General features: G+C 41.9%; 1 protein-coding gene across 2 annotated transcripts in view; it reads right to left on the reverse strand.

Annotated features, from left to right (window-relative positions):
* REL (REL proto-oncogene, NF-kB subunit) overlaps window positions 1–17,605 on the reverse strand; it is a 34,478-nt gene that overhangs the window by 3,098 nt on the left and 13,775 nt on the right. For both annotated transcript variants that reach the window (XM_085218475.1, XM_085218476.1), the window contains 5 exons: window positions 6,157–6,297; window positions 1,300–1,404; window positions 788–1,000; window positions 353–421; window positions 154–228 (listed from right to left, as the gene is read on the reverse strand). In XM_085218475.1, coding sequence (XP_085074601.1) covers window positions 154–228; window positions 353–421; window positions 788–1,000; window positions 1,300–1,404; window positions 6,157–6,297 — 603 coding nt within the window. The remainder of the gene's footprint in view (window positions 1–153; window positions 229–352; window positions 422–787; window positions 1,001–1,299; window positions 1,405–6,156; window positions 6,298–17,605) is intronic.

The following is a 17,605-nucleotide window of genomic DNA, read 5'->3' on the forward strand; positions in this document are numbered from 1 at the left end:
AAAGTTCCAGCTGAGGAGTAGTGAGAGACTACTACTGCTGCTGCCTTGGAAACTTCAGTGCTCCCTCCTGAAAGTGCCAGCCTCTCCCCTCAGCAATCAGAAGCTGTCTGCTTCCATCTGCTGCTGGACTGAGACACGCGAGCAGAAATTTACCTTTCTTAATCAGCTTTCCTTCAGGGTTGACAGTGGGGATAGGAGCCGCTTTTGGCCTCTCTGTCACAGCTGATCCTGTGACAGAAGAAAGCATGAATCTACTTTGAAGGTTTGCTTTTAAACAAAATGATTCTTCGTAACTGTTACATTTACTCAGACAAAAAAAAAAAAAAAAAAAAAGGATGAGTATTTTCCTTACCACAGTCCTGTATGAGTTTTTGCCAAGCCAGTGTTGATCTTTGCCTTTTTGCTTTGTTGCCATACGGATCTACAATGAAAGGAGTGGGATGAAAAAATGTGTTAATTAAAATACCCTTGGAAATAATTTGTAAAAAGAAGTTTCTAAAACTTGACTAGTGGCTCCCTATTGTAGTAAAATGTATTTAAAGAGAAGTATTTGAGATATGGCTATACTTTAAAAAAACAAAGAAGTGTTATTAACCATAACTCGATATTTTCACTGAAAAAGAGAGCAAATTGGCTATTGTTAGCTTTAGAAAAAACTCCAAGATCTACATTGTAATAATAGTACAGATTTTTTTTTTTTTTTTTACTCAGTAAGTTACTGTTCATTGTCAACAAGAATTCTGCACTGAAAATAACCTTTAAGAAAGCCAGCTAATGGGAACCATACCCTTTTCATCTGGTAAATATCTGAAATCCATTGGTTCACTGACTTCCTGGTCTGAAGGTCTTCGTAACTGCATCTTCACCGTGATGGGTTCTGTGATGTCTCTGAGGAACGGCGGTGTTCTAAATACAATTGCGACCTGGCGATGAACATCAGCTTGGGAGAAGGAGCCCTTTGCCTCCCAGTTGTCCAAGACAAATCTGACTTCTATGTCATCTAGTTCATTAGAAACAGAAGATGCTTGTTAAGCTGAAGAAAACTGAAAACTTGCAGCAGAAAAGGCAGGAAGGGGAACAAAGAAAGGAGTCAGACTCAGAACTCAGAGGCAAATTAAATGGCTTGATTTTAAGGCACAGGATATTTTTCAGAGGTATTTAGAGCTCCTGAACCTGAAATTAATTCTGCTCAGCTGAAAGCAGACCACTTACATAGGAGTACAGTGAAGAGTTTCAGTTCCTCAGCTAGGAAGTGGAGTGTTAGCCATTTGGAGTAAGGGAAGTCCTAGCCAACGTTACCTTTTTGAACTTTGTCACACAGAAGAAAAATTTCATCTCCTCCCTTTACACTTCCACAGTTCTTATTCACACGACAAATCCTCAGTTCTGCTGTGTTGGGAGCTCCTGGAAACAAACAGGCAAGTTTGATCATAAATAATCACTATAACTTTGTCACTATTGAAGGGGAGGTGCTGGGAATTAAGTGTACATAAAGGGAACACAGCAGGTGGAGGAGCGTGGCACACCCCAAAATCCACACCAAAAATGTCAGTCCAGCAGGGCTTGATGTTCCACGCAAATACAGTGACAGCAAAGAACCATTACTTTTACTGCTCTTGATCACTTATCTCAAACAGAGATTCCAGCACAGCTGTGCCACTCACTCTCTGTAAAGGACCACCTTCCTTCCCCTTAAGGGAGGATGTGACACTCCCTAACTGTTCTAGAATAGTCTCAAAGTATTTTTCCACATGACAAAGTTGTGCTCAGTACTCCTGCCCTTCAAGCTGTAGAATCAGAGCAGTTTTCTGAGTGACTGATTACAAGCTGTAGTCACATTTCTCTGGAAAATGCTGGGCTAGCAAGTCAAGAAAATCCCCTCAAGCATCCAGTTGTAGTTCTATTCACAGGTTTATCTGGCTATCGCACCTCTCATCTCTTACCCCATCTAGGCAGTTGAAAACAGGTCTAGGAGCCTAACATTCAGGCCTTCACTTTTAGGGCAGCAGACTTCATTCAAAAATGCTGAAAGTTCAACCCCAGACTGTGGCTGTCTGTGGGCAGCACTCACAGCATAGTTCTGCCCAGAGCACTGCCCACTGCGCAGCCTCTGACAGCACTGCTGATTGCAATAAATGAAACACAATCAAAAGTTTGCACACTGTGTCTTGAACAGCCTGATCTACATCAAAGCCCTGACCAGTACAACTCCTGTGTCTGGCTCAGGTCAGCAACAGCAGTCTGCAGGGTAAATGCAGACAGAAAACTGAACCAAGGAAGAACAGGTCCCTCACCATTTTGTGGGTGGTGTCACAATTTATTTAAAAGGGCACTAATGTCACAAAGTAATGATTCATAAGTGTTAAAAAAATCAAAAAAGCCAGAGTGAAAGAACTCCCTAGACCTTCAAGTAAACCTCCTGTGCATGTATGTTCTGTTGGTGCTTTCAAGTACATGAGCACATACCCATTTTAAGACCCCCTATCCATTTAGCATACAAAGTAACTGATATCATTTCTCTGCTACCACAAGTGATCACACTCCTTATTTCCTGCATCATTTCCTGCTCTCTAATCCCAACAGAAACGACACTGTCCTGCAATGTTCTCCAGCTTCAGTACATCAAGACTCCCAACTCCAGATGTATTTAAATGCCCTTCATCCGACGCTGCAAGGTAGGCCCTGTCTGGCTCCCTGCTCCATGCACAGAGATGAAACACAGAACTCAAGGTATCACACTCAAAAAATGGAAAATCAGTTTGGAAGATCTTCGGAAGATCAGCTTAAGTCAATCCTTGCCTGACCTTACATGGCCCTGTGTAGGTAACCTGCAGCACCACACAGGCTATGTTCAGAACAGAGCTCCTGGTAACCTTGGGCCAGACCCCAGGGACACAGTTACTGCCTGGACTATTATCATCATTGTCATCAACAGAAGTGAGTGCTACAGCCTCACTGACTACACAACACTTCATTCGCTGTATGAATCAGAAACTTCTAAGGGAGGGGAAAGAAAACCATACCAGAAGCAGCACAGGATCATATGACTGGCAGCGTAGTTGTTCGTTTTTCAAAGGAAGAGTAAATTAAGAATTGCAAGGAGAAGCTTAATTTTACCTTGGTTTCACTTCGGTATGCTTGAATAGCACTCTATGCTTTTTAACAGGTTTTAGGGAAGGTGTTCTAACCTGTGGTTTGCTGGTTTTTGTTTGTTTGTTTGTTTGTTTCTGTTAACTACTGTAGCGGAATCTAGAAGGGAAAAGGAAAGAAACCCCAACACTAGCAGACGCCCCGCTGCCGTCAGCCTGAGTGGTGGGAAGGAGCAGTGAGGTAGGTGGGAGCCCCAGAGGGAAGCTGGCTGTGGGGCCACTTGTGCCACACTGCTCCCATGCCCACCTCCCCATCTCTGCAGCTCTGCTCAGTTCCTGTTCCTTAACCCCAAACAGCAACAAGTACATGGAACTTGTCACAGACAAACCATGTCACTTTCAGCAACAGCGAGAGAACGTGCTTTTCGCAACTTCTCAGAAACAGTAAGCTGCTTTCTATGATTCTTCCCAAGAGTTTTGGGGGTGGTAAGACAGACAACTTGGAAAATTTTTGTTCAGAAGCAGTTAACATTATAAAACAACTGAAAACAGAAACTGCCTGTCATACTGGATTTCGTAAACTTTCAGTCTCTGCTAACATCACTGCTTCCATATTATATTCCAATTATTCTTATTTATGTCTGCTATCCAAAGCACATGAAGCCTGGTGATAGAAAACAAAGAAAAGACTGGATTTAAAATCTGAACATGATTTTCAGAGAAGCGCTAAGTATGTTTTTCCTTCTGATCTAAATAGGGCTGCAAAAGCTTGAAATAATAACACAGGATTCCCAAGTCCAACATACTGTACATTTTCATCACTTATCTAAAGAGATAACCTGAGTTTACTCAGTACTCTATGACAGAGCTGATTTACAAAGGCTTTCTTTTTTATTTATGTTCTTTCTAACAAATTCTGCTCGTTTCAGACAAAAGCAGCGTAACTTTTGTGATTTTGTGGTTGCAGTTATGCACTGTTTTATTTACACTGCTGCTACGTTACACGGAGGATTTTAGATACCTACAGTGAATCAGAATCTGCCCACATATACCCACATTAAAACCCAAGCTTCCCCTCCGCGCAGCTGCCATTTCAGCAGCTTAGCAAAGAATGACGTCAATCAACACAGACGAGTAATTGTGATTTGGCATTTTTTTAAATGGCATCTGAGATGCAGCTGCAAATCTTGTGTATCAACTCTTTCTCAGCCCAAATCATTACTACAAGTGTTCTCAGCCAATTTCAGCTTTTAGGAAATTCTAGATATAAAAAAATGCCTGAGTTCATATTAAACATTTTCATAAAATAAAAGACAGAGGGTGGTGATCAATGGCTCTATGTCCAGGTGGAGGCCGGTAATGAGCAGTGTCCCCCAGGGCTCTGTCTTGGGACCGGTGCTCTTTAACATCTTTATCAGTGACACTGATGATGGAATTGAGTGCACCCTCAGCAAATTTGCTGATGACACCAAGCTGAGTGGTGCGGTTGACGCAGTGGAAGGAAGGGATGCCATTCAGAGGGACCTCAACAGGCTGGAAAGGTGGGCCCGGGTGAACCTAATGAGGTTCAACACAGCAAAGTGCAAGGTTTGGCACTTGGGCTGGAGGAATCCCAGGTATACATACAGACTGGAAGGAGAAATCCTTGAGAGCAGCCCTGCAGAGAAGGACCTGGGGGTCTGAACAGATGAAAAACTTAACATGAGCCAGCAGTGTGCTCTTGCAGCTTGGAACACAAACGGTATCCTGGGCTCTATCAAAAGACGGGTGGCCAGCAGGGACAGGGTGGTGATTGTCCCTCTCTACTCTGCTCTTGTGAGGCCCCTGTGTCCAGGTCTGGGGCCCACAATACAAGAAAGACAGGGACTGCTGTTGGAGAAGGTCCAAAGGAGGGCCACAAAGATGGTCAGAGGGCTGGAGCACCTCCCCTATGAAGACAGGCTGAGGGAGCTGGGCTTGTTCAGCCTGGAGAAGAGAAGGCTGTGGGGTGACCTCATTGCAGCCTCTCAGTACCTAAAGGGAGCCTACAGACAAGAGGGGAAATGGTTTTAAGCTGAAGGAGGGAAGATTTAGGTTGGATATCAAGAGAAAGTTCTTTACTATTAGAGTGGTAAGATGCTAGAACAGACTTGCCAAGGGAGGCTGTGGATGCCCCGTCCTGGAGGTGTTCAAGGCCAGGTTGGATGGGGCCCTGGGCAGCCTGGTCTAGTATTAGGTATGGAGGTTGGTGGCCCTGCCTATGGCAGGAGGGCTGGAGCTTGATGATCTTTGGGGCTCCTTCCAACCCAAGCCATTCTATGATTCCATGATAATGGTTATGTGCACATCATTGAAATTCTGCATGTCAATAGTATAAAATGCAGATCTCAGATTAAGCTGTATCTTCCACTAAATAACGAATCTTGATTTTAAATACCTAGCACAGGAATACTTTCACTGCAGAAATAAAAATCAATGCAAAAAAAGATTTTTGTTGCTCATTAGCTCCTCTGTTATTCCTCTCTAAAAGAAATCCAACAAACACTGGAAACCAAAATCCTCAACCGAAGTAATACAGAAGTCAAGTTTTACAGAGTGTGGAAAGTGGTATTAAGAAGAGGTGTCTTGTACTTCTGCATCCTTCCAGATCGCAGCCAAACATTCTCTACTTACTTCATCTACACTGAAAATAGCAACTGAACAGGATACAAAAAGGGCTATGTTAAAGTATTAAGACAGTGGCCCACTCAAGTATTTTAACCGCTTGGCACACCAGAAGCAGGCTTGTCCTTGCAGTCATTACTGTGTATGTGAACAAAGGTGAAGAAAGCATCAGTGAGTTGGCAAGTGGCAGGAACAAACAATCCTACTCCAGCTTACCAACACTTCATTCTGGGATCATCTTAGGGGCATGCCAACTATCTTGCCATGTGTGTTAAGCATGTATCAAACAGTTCCAAACCAGCAAAGTGCCTCAGAGGGCTAGTGAAGAGCTCAAAACCTCAGACTCTGTCCTGGTGTTTTTCATCTCAAAGTGAGCGGGAGGGAAACATGAGAGGGGAACACATTTGACTGAGTTGTTACTTACTGTTGTCATAGATTGGGTTGGAAATCAAAGGAGGAAGAGCCAATGTGTAGTTGCCATGTTCATCAGGGAGGAAAGCTTGGAAACAGAGGCGGACAACGTTGAGATCGTACTCATCGATGTTGTGCAGCTGTTCCTCAGGCACTGAATAGCAAAAGGAAATACAAGACTGAGAAATAGTCTTCAAAAACAACAATTAAACGAAGTAATTCTTTAAGAATCTTTAAGAATCTAGTTATGTCTCCACTAGTAAAAGAAAATTATCCAATTTCTGTTTGTTGCCAAAGCAAAGGAAATGTGTCCACAGCATTCTGTGGTACTATGCATGAATAAATTCCTTGTATACAAAAAAAACTACAAAAAAAAGTCTTAACACTTTTCCTTGATCAAACAAGGCTAAATCTGAAGCAAAAAATAAAAACTTCCCTTCTAAGAAGTCAGTCATCATGTTTCTACAAAGATTATCCCATGGGTGAGTTTGGATGAGACAAACTGAGCCTGAGCACAGCTGTCCCTGAGCAGCAGACACCAACCAAGATACCTCCACCTTCACTTTCATCCTCTTTTCCTAGTCGTAAACTTGTTCCTTGTGTCCTCATTTCTTACCAGTTTCCTTACCTTGCCTTCCAAACCAGTTTCATGTATTTATAGTTTTAAAGTCATTCTCTGGGTACACCTCTTACTTGTGCATAATGATATTTAAAAAAGGAATGCCCCTGGAATGAGAAGTACTTCAGTACAAAGAAGTCCTAGGATCTAGCTAAAAATTTTCAGCAAGTGAGAGATTTCTGCTGTGCGATAACAGTTATTTTCCTCTAGAGACTGAGATGGAAAATATTCCAGTTCTTGGGACAAGAATGAAGCTTAAACAATATAGACTATCTACACTTTCCCAGCAAAACCAGTATCACTTTTGAACCTGGGTACAGTGATTAGTGGTGTCTTTATGATATACTTCTCTAATCCAACAAGCAAACCCTTGCTGGAAATAATCTGTTTCTTCACAAATTCCTTTCAGTGTAGAACACAATAACAAATAACCCCAGCTCAGCATATTAGTTTTGTTCATGGGTTTATTTATTTTTATTTCAAAACATAGGACCTAGAATGTAATCATCAAACATTTAATGTACTCCCAGTTTCATGGCAGAATCAACACTATCTGAAATCAATGCTTTTCTTTAATGTCTGACATTAAAATATTATGTTAACATTCAATGGCAGCAAAATGAGAATCTGATTTAATTTCATTTAAGTAGAAGCACTAGTAATTAAAATCACTTGAAGCAGTTTTCGTTTCCAAAATTGTTCAGTGCAGCAGTTCAACATAGTCATACTCTCTGTAATCGCCTAAAGTGAATGCGCATCGAGTCAGCAGATCACAGCCCCTGAAGTTCACTCCCTCTCCCAGCCCTTTCGAAGGCCTCTTGCAAGAACAAAAAATTAAATGTGTTTGTGATAAGAAGCCTGTGGATCACATTATAGTGATTAGACTGCAATGTCCTGACCTTTAGCATTTATCACTGGGTTGGTCTCCACCCTGCCGTGAGTGGGATTCCACAGTGCCCACTCAAGTGATTTCTTCCTTTCACCTTTTGATAGTGTGAAACAACCAATGCTCTGAGCTCAGAATACTTTCCACTGGCATTTTTAGTCTTCCTTGTGTTCTGAATATCTCTATTTCTCAGTAAAAAGAAATCAAATCACCTTTCTGTTTTACAAGTCTGCAATCAGCAGTCTTAAGACAAATACACCGGTCAGTTCAAAATTAAGCAGCAACTATGTATGCAGTCCCAAAAATGCTGGGACTCAGGGAAGTTCTGTCAGCATGAACTCTGCAGGTTTCTGTTTGACTCTGTTACCAGATATGCGGAGTGAAGTTTTGTAATTTCACGTACTTCATTAAGCTGAGCTACTAACGTAATATAACAGGATTTGTAGAAAGCAAGTTTTCTCCGCCGCTACAGTTTAAGTTCTGTGCTTTTAGACATAAATGGTGACAAACTGTGACAGAAGCGCATCTCAACCCCCAGCCCTGCACTACGCATGGATCCCATCACAGAAGTACCACTGGGAACACAGGAACCAGTGCTGCCTTACTGGGGGCAGAACATATGCAGCTTACTCCAGAAAGCCTGTGGGTCAGCAATGACACAGCAGCTGTGACATTCACTCCCTGTCATTCTGGTAATCTTCCCCCTTCCAACTAATATTCAAGCTCTAATAATTTTACTCCAAGCATTTGCTCTCAAAGATGCTACAGACAAGCCAATTCCTGGTGTAGGTTCTGGTGATTTCTTCCTTCAGGTGCTCACCAGCTGGCTGCTGGAGAAGGTGGCCAAAACACGTCTGATGGTGACTATCAGCAAACTTATGTTAAAACTACACTTGATAATATCTTCACATTTGGATGAGTTACTAGGTAGTTAGGAGGTCTCTGAACGTCAACACTGCTGAAACAGTTCAGCACGTTGTACCCCAACTGCCTCTTGATACAGTCTGATTTAGGGGGGGGAAAAGCATGTTCTCTAGATTACAGCTTGCACAGGGGATTATCAGATGTTTAATGTTAATTTGTTCCCAGCACCTCAGATGACTCTGATCAATGCTTAAACACTGTGCCAGTAAGCAATTAGCTTGCAGAGACGCACAGACTTAATGGCTTGTGTTAGTGAATTTTACCAGCCATTACTGAGTACCAGAGCCTAAGCTGTAGTCAAATTTCAAACCTCTTAAAAACAAAATTAAGTTCCCAACAAATTTGTTTGACTGCTTGATTCAGGAAAGGTACAACGTCCCAAAAATTTCAAGATATAGAACTACAGAATCATTAAGATTGGGAAAGACCTCTAAGACCATCAAGTCTAAACATCAACCCATCACCACTAAGCCATGTCCCTACATATCATCTATAAGTTTCTTAATGCCATCTACCACCTCCCTGGGCAGCCTGTTCCAATGCCTCATCACTCGTTTCTGAGAAGAAATGTTTCCTAATATCCAACCTGAATCTCTTGAGGCTGTTCCCTCTCATCTTCTCACTAGTTAGCTGGGAGAAAAGGCTGACTCCTATCTCGCTACAATCTCCTGTCAGATTGTAGAGAGCAATGAGGTCTTCCGTAAGCCCCTTCTTCTCCACATCAAACAATCCCAGTTCCCTCAGCCACTCCTCATCACACTTGAGCTCCAGAACCCTCACCAGCTTTGCTGCCCTTTCTCTAGATGTGCTCCATGGCCTCAATGCCTTTCTTGTCATGAGGGGCCGAACTCTAAGACAGCACTTGAGGTGTGGCCTCACCAGTGCCAGAACAGAGGTGCAGGTCTTGCTGACTGCACTACTGTTGACACAAGCCAGGTACACAGAGTTGTTTGACCAAAGTGCAAGACCTGGCACTTGATCTTGTTGAAGCTCATACAACTGGCCTCAACCCATTGATTCAGCCTGTCCACATCCCTTTATAGGGCCTTCCTGGTTGAGAGGACACGTAAACTGAAAACTTACTGAAGGTGCAACCAATTCTCTCCTCCATGTCGTCAATAAAGACATTAAACAAGACTGTAAACAGATTTACTGTAAACAGTTCCTAGTATTGCACCAAAACACAGGGCTCTTAATTTGCATGTCCTTATAAATGACTTCATAAATTATAAAAACCTGCAATTTGAGAGAGGAAGTGCTCAGTCAAGACTGATTCCTCTTGGGCTATTTTTGCTCAGATGAGAAGAACATAACAGAGAAAAAAAAAAAGGAGAACAAGACAGCTGTGACTCCATCTTGTGATGACACACTTAAAAATACAGAGGCTAAATTCCATGCTTGTATAAAGATGCACACAGCTTTCATCAATTTCAAAACATTTTGTTCACGCCTAAAAGATAATCATCCAAAGAAAATAAAATGTTGTTATTTTTAATGAACGTCTAATTCTGCTCCCTCTGAAGTCTATTTGAGAGTAACCACAGACTTGACCGTATGCTGGCTTACATCTTGAGAATATTAAAAACAAACAAAAACGAGGCAGACGAACACAATGACTAATGCCTGGAGTATGGCTACACAGAGGATGGTCGTGCCATTCAGTGTTATTTCATTAACTTCCACACCAAAGGAGAATGGACAGCATTAAACCAGACAAACCTAAATTTATTAAAGTTAAGAAATGCTGCTAAAGATTTGTGGAGGAAACCAACCGTGCAAGCTTCACACATGTAGCTTTACTGAAATCAGTGGCACTATACACGTCAAGCAGAACGACTGCAAAACGCAGCACATTTAGAACAGATACAGCAGAAAAGGCTCAAACGCAGCACATGGATAAAAGGAAGAAGTACTCTACTTTTGGCAGGAGTTCAGCAGTTCTTCTTCTGACTTCTATCTATCTGTGTAGTACCACACCTTATTATCTTGGTATTAATCCAAAAAAGAGTTGCGGTCCAACCTACAATCTAGGCCTGTTTCAGTGGTGGCCCTACCTAACAAAAAAATATCCTTAATCTGGCTAGAATTTGTTTTCTGTAGTTATCCATGCAAACAGAAGTGAATGTTTGTAAATACAGCTATTTTACAGGGGGAATGAAAACTTTCAAAGTTATTGCTTCACAACTCAAACACGTTGAGACAAAAATAATATTAAGAAGATTTGAAAAGAAATGAAACTGTCTAAGGTAATTAGGGGGCTTGATACCACAAAATCCACAAAACCACAACCAGCATAACGATAAAAGAAAACCAACATCACTCACCAAGATTCTGGCAACAGGATTTATAAAATAGTACCTAGAGGCACAGGCAAACCTGGGCAGAACTAGTTGTCCAACCAGCAATGGGGTACAATAACTAGCAGATCCTTTCTTTACAAATCTGTGCACAGCTCCTCTAGGAGAGATCATGATTCCCCAACCTAAAAAATCATTGCTTTTAAATGATTCTTTACTCCCTTACCTAATAGCACAAAGAGAAATCAGTACAGCCCCACTGCGGGCAGAAAAGCACCCCTGCACAAATCATGAACTCCTTCCAACCCAGCTGGGTAACCCAAGCAGCTCATGCTACACCAGAGCTAGGGCTGTCCTGGACTCAGAGATCTTTGTTGCTGAAATCAAGGCACCTCATTGGGTTTCTGCTGAATAAGAGAAGAATTTGTGTTTGCTTCTATAGCGCAACACTGAAGACCTCAGAGTCCAATTCACCAATAGACAATTCCAAATCCCAGCACAAAATTAAAGATGACAACAGTGTCAGGCCTCCTATTTATGGATCCCCAGTGCTTCTCATTATTTTAAAACTGTTCAACATTCAAAAAGACCAGTAAAGTACCATTTATCTGGTGAAATTACTAGAGAATTAAAGGTTCTGATGTTTACTCATGAGGTGATAATACAGAGAAAGTGAAAGTTTATTTTGAGAAATGACGTTGTGTTTGGTTTTGACCTAAAATGCGATAACTGCCTGGACAGGAGATTCTTCTTGTACAGCCCTTCATCCAGCTTCTAGACTAATGGTGCCAGAAGCTTCTGCAGTGGGTGGAGATGGAAGCTCTGCAGCATCTAAGTGTAACTTACACGGAAACTTCCAGGGCAAATGACATGGTGTGACACATTTAGAGAGGGCTGTGCTGAGAACACCAGTTCAAACTGCAGAGGACATCTTGTGACCTTCACTTCTCAAATGGGGGCTGCGGGGGAGTATGAGCAATGTTAGAGCTCAGCCAAGGTGAATGACCTCCTGCAAACGAAAGTACCTCACCACAGAGACCGCTCAGGAACTAACATCATTCATAATCATGATGAGCTGTATTCTACCTCTTTTCTTACACACGCAGTGCTTTTTAACTTAGAGATATGCAGGGAGTTCAGTTTCATTTCAGTGATGACACACAGGTGGCCTACTCATGTGTTCTGTTCCCCAAATGATCTGGGGGCACAGAGACACTCCATTGCTCCGATACGTGCCCATCAGTTTAAGCCAGCCAACATCAAAGGTTTTGCTGCAGCAGGGTGGCTCTGCCTGACCTCCATTTGCAGCACTAACCTTATGCTGGGACTAGCTTTTAGGTGGTGAATCAGATCAAAGAACTGGCGTGGCTCAAAACTAGACTGCCAGAATAGGAAAATGTTTGCATTCAGTCAGCCAGTTCACGTGAACGCAAGACCTGGCAGAAGGTAGAAGCAGACACAGCAAGAGGAAGGACTGCCTCTTTCACTGCTAGAGCAGATCTGTGCCAGACTCAGATGGCGAGAGGAACTGGATGTGAGCAGTCCTGGGAGGCATGCTTTAGGTTGTTAACCCCCCTATTGAGTGTACCCCCCCTTTCCCCCCCAGGGGGGGTATACTATGCATAATCGTGCATACATTTATATACCACATACATTATGGTAACGGTACTATATACTATATACGTACTAAACCCATTATATGTAGACGGACATGACACCTTTTACTTGCTCTTCCCAGCCCATGCTCACACAGCAGCTACAGCTCCGGCTGAGGCTCACCTAGCTGCGTGGCAGCCACCTTACAGAAGGGCCACAGCAGGCAGGAATGGCACATGTAGAACTGCCTTGGCATTTGACACGTATCTCCCAAAGCTGAATTGTATACAACTAAACAGAACTTTGCCAGCTCATTTTACTGATGAACAAGGAGGTAAGTTTCAACCAGCTCCGCAGGAAGAGTACATAATTATGAAGAGAATACACACCTGCGGCACTCAATAATTAAAAAAAATAAATAAACAGGACACAAATGACTAAAATTCAGATGATAACCAACAGTCAAATTCCCATACTATTGTGGTTACATTGTCCGCATGCACCTTTCAGGCTGATTTAGTGTAAGGAAGGGGCATTTTTTGTTTCATAGAGGAAAGAAGCACAGAGAAAACAAATATCCTGGCTTGATTTAAAAAAAAAAAAAAAAAAAAGCCAAGGAGAAAAACAGAAATGAAAATATCTGAGTTTCAAAAGTTTCATCCAAGCACTACTTCCCCGAATCTGCTGGTGGTTTTTTTTGTTTGTTTGTTTGTTTGTTTTTGTTTTTTTTTTAAGCCCACCCTAAGAGAGAATAAAATTTGAACAGATTTAGACAGAAACATACAGGGACTGCCGAATATAAGACATACATTTAACAACTTTTGTTTACAGTATGGAAAAAAGAAGTCATTAGTAATTTTCCTTATCAGTTTTAGACAATTTGAAGAGAGGCAACCCTTCAAGCTTATGTAAAAACTTCAGCATAAACAGCAAGAAACACATGTATGAGGGACAGAAGAACTTTCCAAAGGAAAGCTACAGCGATGTGATGATCAGGACGTTTAGCCTAAGTGGATCTGCTATGCACCTCTTAAAAAGCTGGCTACTCTCACTCACCAGAGCTTTCAGCTTGAGAATCTGGTTGGGGGTGGGGACAGAGTTATGCACTTATTTTAATTGAAGGACAATACATTTAAGTTTTTACACCTCAGACATTCCTTACAAAAGAGCCTGATGCTTTTCACTTTTTCAAACCACGCCGAACTCTCAAATCCTTGCTAGCAGTCGCCTTTTGCAGATGAGATGGGTGGTGCAACAAGACGCAGCACACAGCAGACCCTGGTGAACTCGGTTGACACGGGCAGGTGGTGTCAGAGCAGGGAGTCTTACAAACACCGCTTGCAAGGGCCAGCGAGGAAGCTGCGGAGAGCTGTGCGTGGGCAGGAAGTGAGTGCGACAGTGTGGGGACGAGCCCAGCACGGCACGGAGGCAGAGGCGTGCAGGGGGTGTCATGGAGACTGTGACGAGTATGAAGCGAATGCAGGGTCAGCTGCTCACAGGCGGAAAGGGGAAACAGCGAAAGGAAAGATTGCGGAGGCAAGCGGAGCTGAAATAGTTTTGGGGTACGTGGCAGGGCCTGAAAGTTAACTAAATGGTTATTAGCAAGAGCAATTACAAAGAAGCAGAAATCTTGCAGAAACATCAAGTTCTCTTAATCAACTGCCTGGAACTTGACAATTCTCTGTGCTTCTCGAGCTGAGCCAAATCTAGGATTTTTATGCTAGAAAAAGGCTACTGCTCTGCAATAGCTCAACAAGTACAGTTTTCCCTTAAATTTAAAAAAATGTATTTAAGTATTTTCCTCACTGATAATTAACTAAGGTAATAATTAAGTCAATTGTTGTCTCTACTTCATGTCACACCCACCCACAAAAGCTCTTAAGTCAAGACTGGCTCTTATTTTAATTTGTGTTGGCTGAACATCAGACAGCACATCGGAAGACAAGGATATAGCACAACTCAACCACTACTAAAAGAAAACACACACCCTAGAAAGCAGACATGGACCAGCTCCACAGGAGGAGTAACTCTGCTCTTTCGAAGCTGTGCCATTTGCAGCAGCATCATGCCAAGAAGCTCCCAATAGGCTGCCACTGCATACAAGTTTCCTGGAGTGTTCAGGGATAAGAGATGAGAGATTCCTCTAATAGTTTAGCTTTTTAGAGAGCAAAAATATATGTGATATTGCTTTGTGTCTAAGACAGATTGCAAACAGATCCAGCAATGGTACAGAAACAATTCTCTCTCAAACAAGGCCAAGTCAAGAGCAGAAACCTGAGGGGACATCATCTGACTGGCATCATAGTGAATGCACACAATTTGCACAGGAGATGCTGAAAGCATTAACAATGGACAAATGCTGCCAGCTAATAGTGGGGATTTCAGATTCAAACAGCCTTCCAAACACATTTCAGAACGACTCCAACATCATCAGATCCAGCTAGGTACAAGGCACCAGCTGCAAACATCGATCTCCTACCATCCCATCCAGGAGTTTGGAGGTTGAGATCAGTTGCCCAAACAGTATGGATGAGCATGCCAGAGAAAGTTATCTTAAACATGCATCTTTACTGAGCAAGTTCCTCCTGCTGCCTGCTATAACCATGTGCTGTATGGTGCGGAAGAGGAATGATACCACTAGAGAATTTGCATTTGATTCACTCTCCCTTCGCCACCCCAGGCACCTGTGGCAATTTTGTCTTCCAGGGAAGCCAAGGTCTCTTTACACAAGGAAGTTTGGACAGCAACCTCACAAGCTAACCCTTTGCTATTACTTCTACCTTTACAGCAAGTGAAGTTTTCAGCCTATACAGTAAGTCACACATATGCTGGTAAGCTGCAGACACATTTTGTCTGTTAGGAGGGTCAACCTTCACCCAAATGGGTGCTGAGGTCTGGGATCATTTCACGGTTTCAGAAGATGGGAAAGAAAACAAAAACAACTGGCCCACAGACACCCTGAAGTTTTCAACTCCATGAAAATTCACCTGCCTAACACATTTTCCACACAGCTGAAAAATACTAGTAATTCTGCAGAACTTGATGTTCATAGAAGAAATGAGTAGTGCTAACTTGCAACCTGCTTCCAGGACGCACCTAACTCTGTGACTCTTCCCTAAATAGGAAAGTTGGATACTATTCTGGAGGCAAATAAATAAATGCACAAAATAGGATGGATACAGTACCACCCATATTATCTTGGGGAATACAGCAGTACTCATCTGACCTTAAAAAAAGAAAGAAAAGCCCATATATACAAGTTTCAATCTCACCAAGCTGCAAACATTATGGTGACTGCTGCTACCAAAACCTGTTTTGATCAACTAAGCACACACAAAAATACTTGTCACTAATCCTGTTTTACCTTGGTCCTATGCCTCTCCGGGCTCGGCTCAGCACAGGACTGCCCTGCAGCCACTAGAGACAAACCCCATGGCAGCTCTGCCCATGCTGACACACTACCAAGTGCAGAAAGGCAGCTACACGGCCTGGAGAATGCCAGCATCCCCTTAGCAGCACACAGCCTGCAAGAGCAGGAGGAAGCCCTGAGCATCACCCACGCCAGGAGCTCCCACTAACCAAGACAGGGCTGCAGCCTCTTCTGCTGCTGGGCTACTGGCAGAAGGGAGCTCAGGATATGACCCAGTGCTGTCAGGCTGTAATTACCTCAAAAATGCAAAGTGGATTTGGAGCCGTGTGCTAAACACAGCAACAGTCTATTCTCTAATGATTTTAGTTACACTCAGTGCTGCTAGGAATAGAGCTCTGTGTGATCACTGAAGTTTCTTTGGTGAACTAGACCAACGTAAAAGGATTTTTGTTATGTTCTTTTAATTCACAACATCAAGATAAAAACATAAACTCATTTTCTATTTATTGAATAAAAGAAAGCAAGCTAAGAAGGCTGAACAAGTAGTTCTTTATTGTCTTGTCTGAAACCAAGATAGAGTAGGCTGACCCAAAGTAAAACACTGAACTTTAGTTTACACTGTGTGTTGAATGACTGCAGTAATCTAAAAACATGCTGCTGTGTGCGTAAATTACTAGAACTAGGGCAATTGTTTTGATGGGCTAGACTGACTACAGACAGCTGCCCTGAAATAAAGACAATAATTTAAAACATTTCTGGTTCTATAGTAAGCTCAATATGCTTTTTTTTTTTTTTTTTCTTTTCTTAAATTCAGAATTAAAGCATGGCATGTATTTTGAAGCTTGCTAGAAATCCAGCTCTCAGCTCTCTAATGAGGGTCTTACATGAATTTAGCATGACTTCTGTGGGCATTAAAAAGCATCTGAAAAGTCTCCAGGCTTTTGCCACACATAAATGTTAACAGTTCCTTATTTTCAGTGTTACTATTTGTGCACAGAAGAGTCTACACATTATTTTTTTTTTAGTTCTGTAATTACAGTAGATTATTAATAAGAACTGCTGAAGCAATACAACTTTGAAGTAACTGTATGAATTTAGAGTTAGTCTGAGTGACTTTTATCTTATTTAAAATAACAGTCAAACACTGTGGGCTTTTAGGTGTTAAAAAAAAACACCTTTCTTGATCTGTAGAAGTTCAATATGTCAGTAAGCGATAATGGTGCTATGTTTGCAGTAAGTTATTTACTTAGCAATTGCACTGCTGTGTGCATTGGCTTCAATATGAGGAAGTCAAAAAGTCTGGGATGTGTTTTTTTTAATAACACGTTTCAGTTTTGAAACTCCTTGATACAATTACTGACATAAAACAATTTTTCTTGTAGCTACAAGAAGTACAAAATACATATACCACCAGTTGAAGAATTTTGACAAGAACATGGAGAAATTGAAAGATATAGATTAAATTATTTCATTCTCTAGCCTATTTTTTATAGCTCAATCCTTCTGTGCAGTGGATTCAGATATCAAAGAACCCTTTCTCTGCAGAATGACAAGTAGCAAAACAGAGCAACAAATAGGAAATGCTTAAACATAATTCCTTTCCAGACTGCTACTGGAAGAAAAAAAAAAAAAAAAAAAACCAAAACAAAACAAAAAAAAACACACAACTGGAATATTGACATGGTGTTTACCACAGAGTACTGCTTTTTGAGGACGCTGACTCCACCTTACCATATCAACTTAGAACAACAAGCTTACAGCAAGATGGTT

This window comes from Meleagris gallopavo, chromosome 2 (genome assembly GCF_905368555.1).
Source record: "Meleagris gallopavo chromosome 2, MGAL_WU_HG_1.1, whole genome shotgun sequence".
Taxonomy (NCBI): Eukaryota; Metazoa; Chordata; class Aves; order Galliformes; family Phasianidae; genus Meleagris; species Meleagris gallopavo.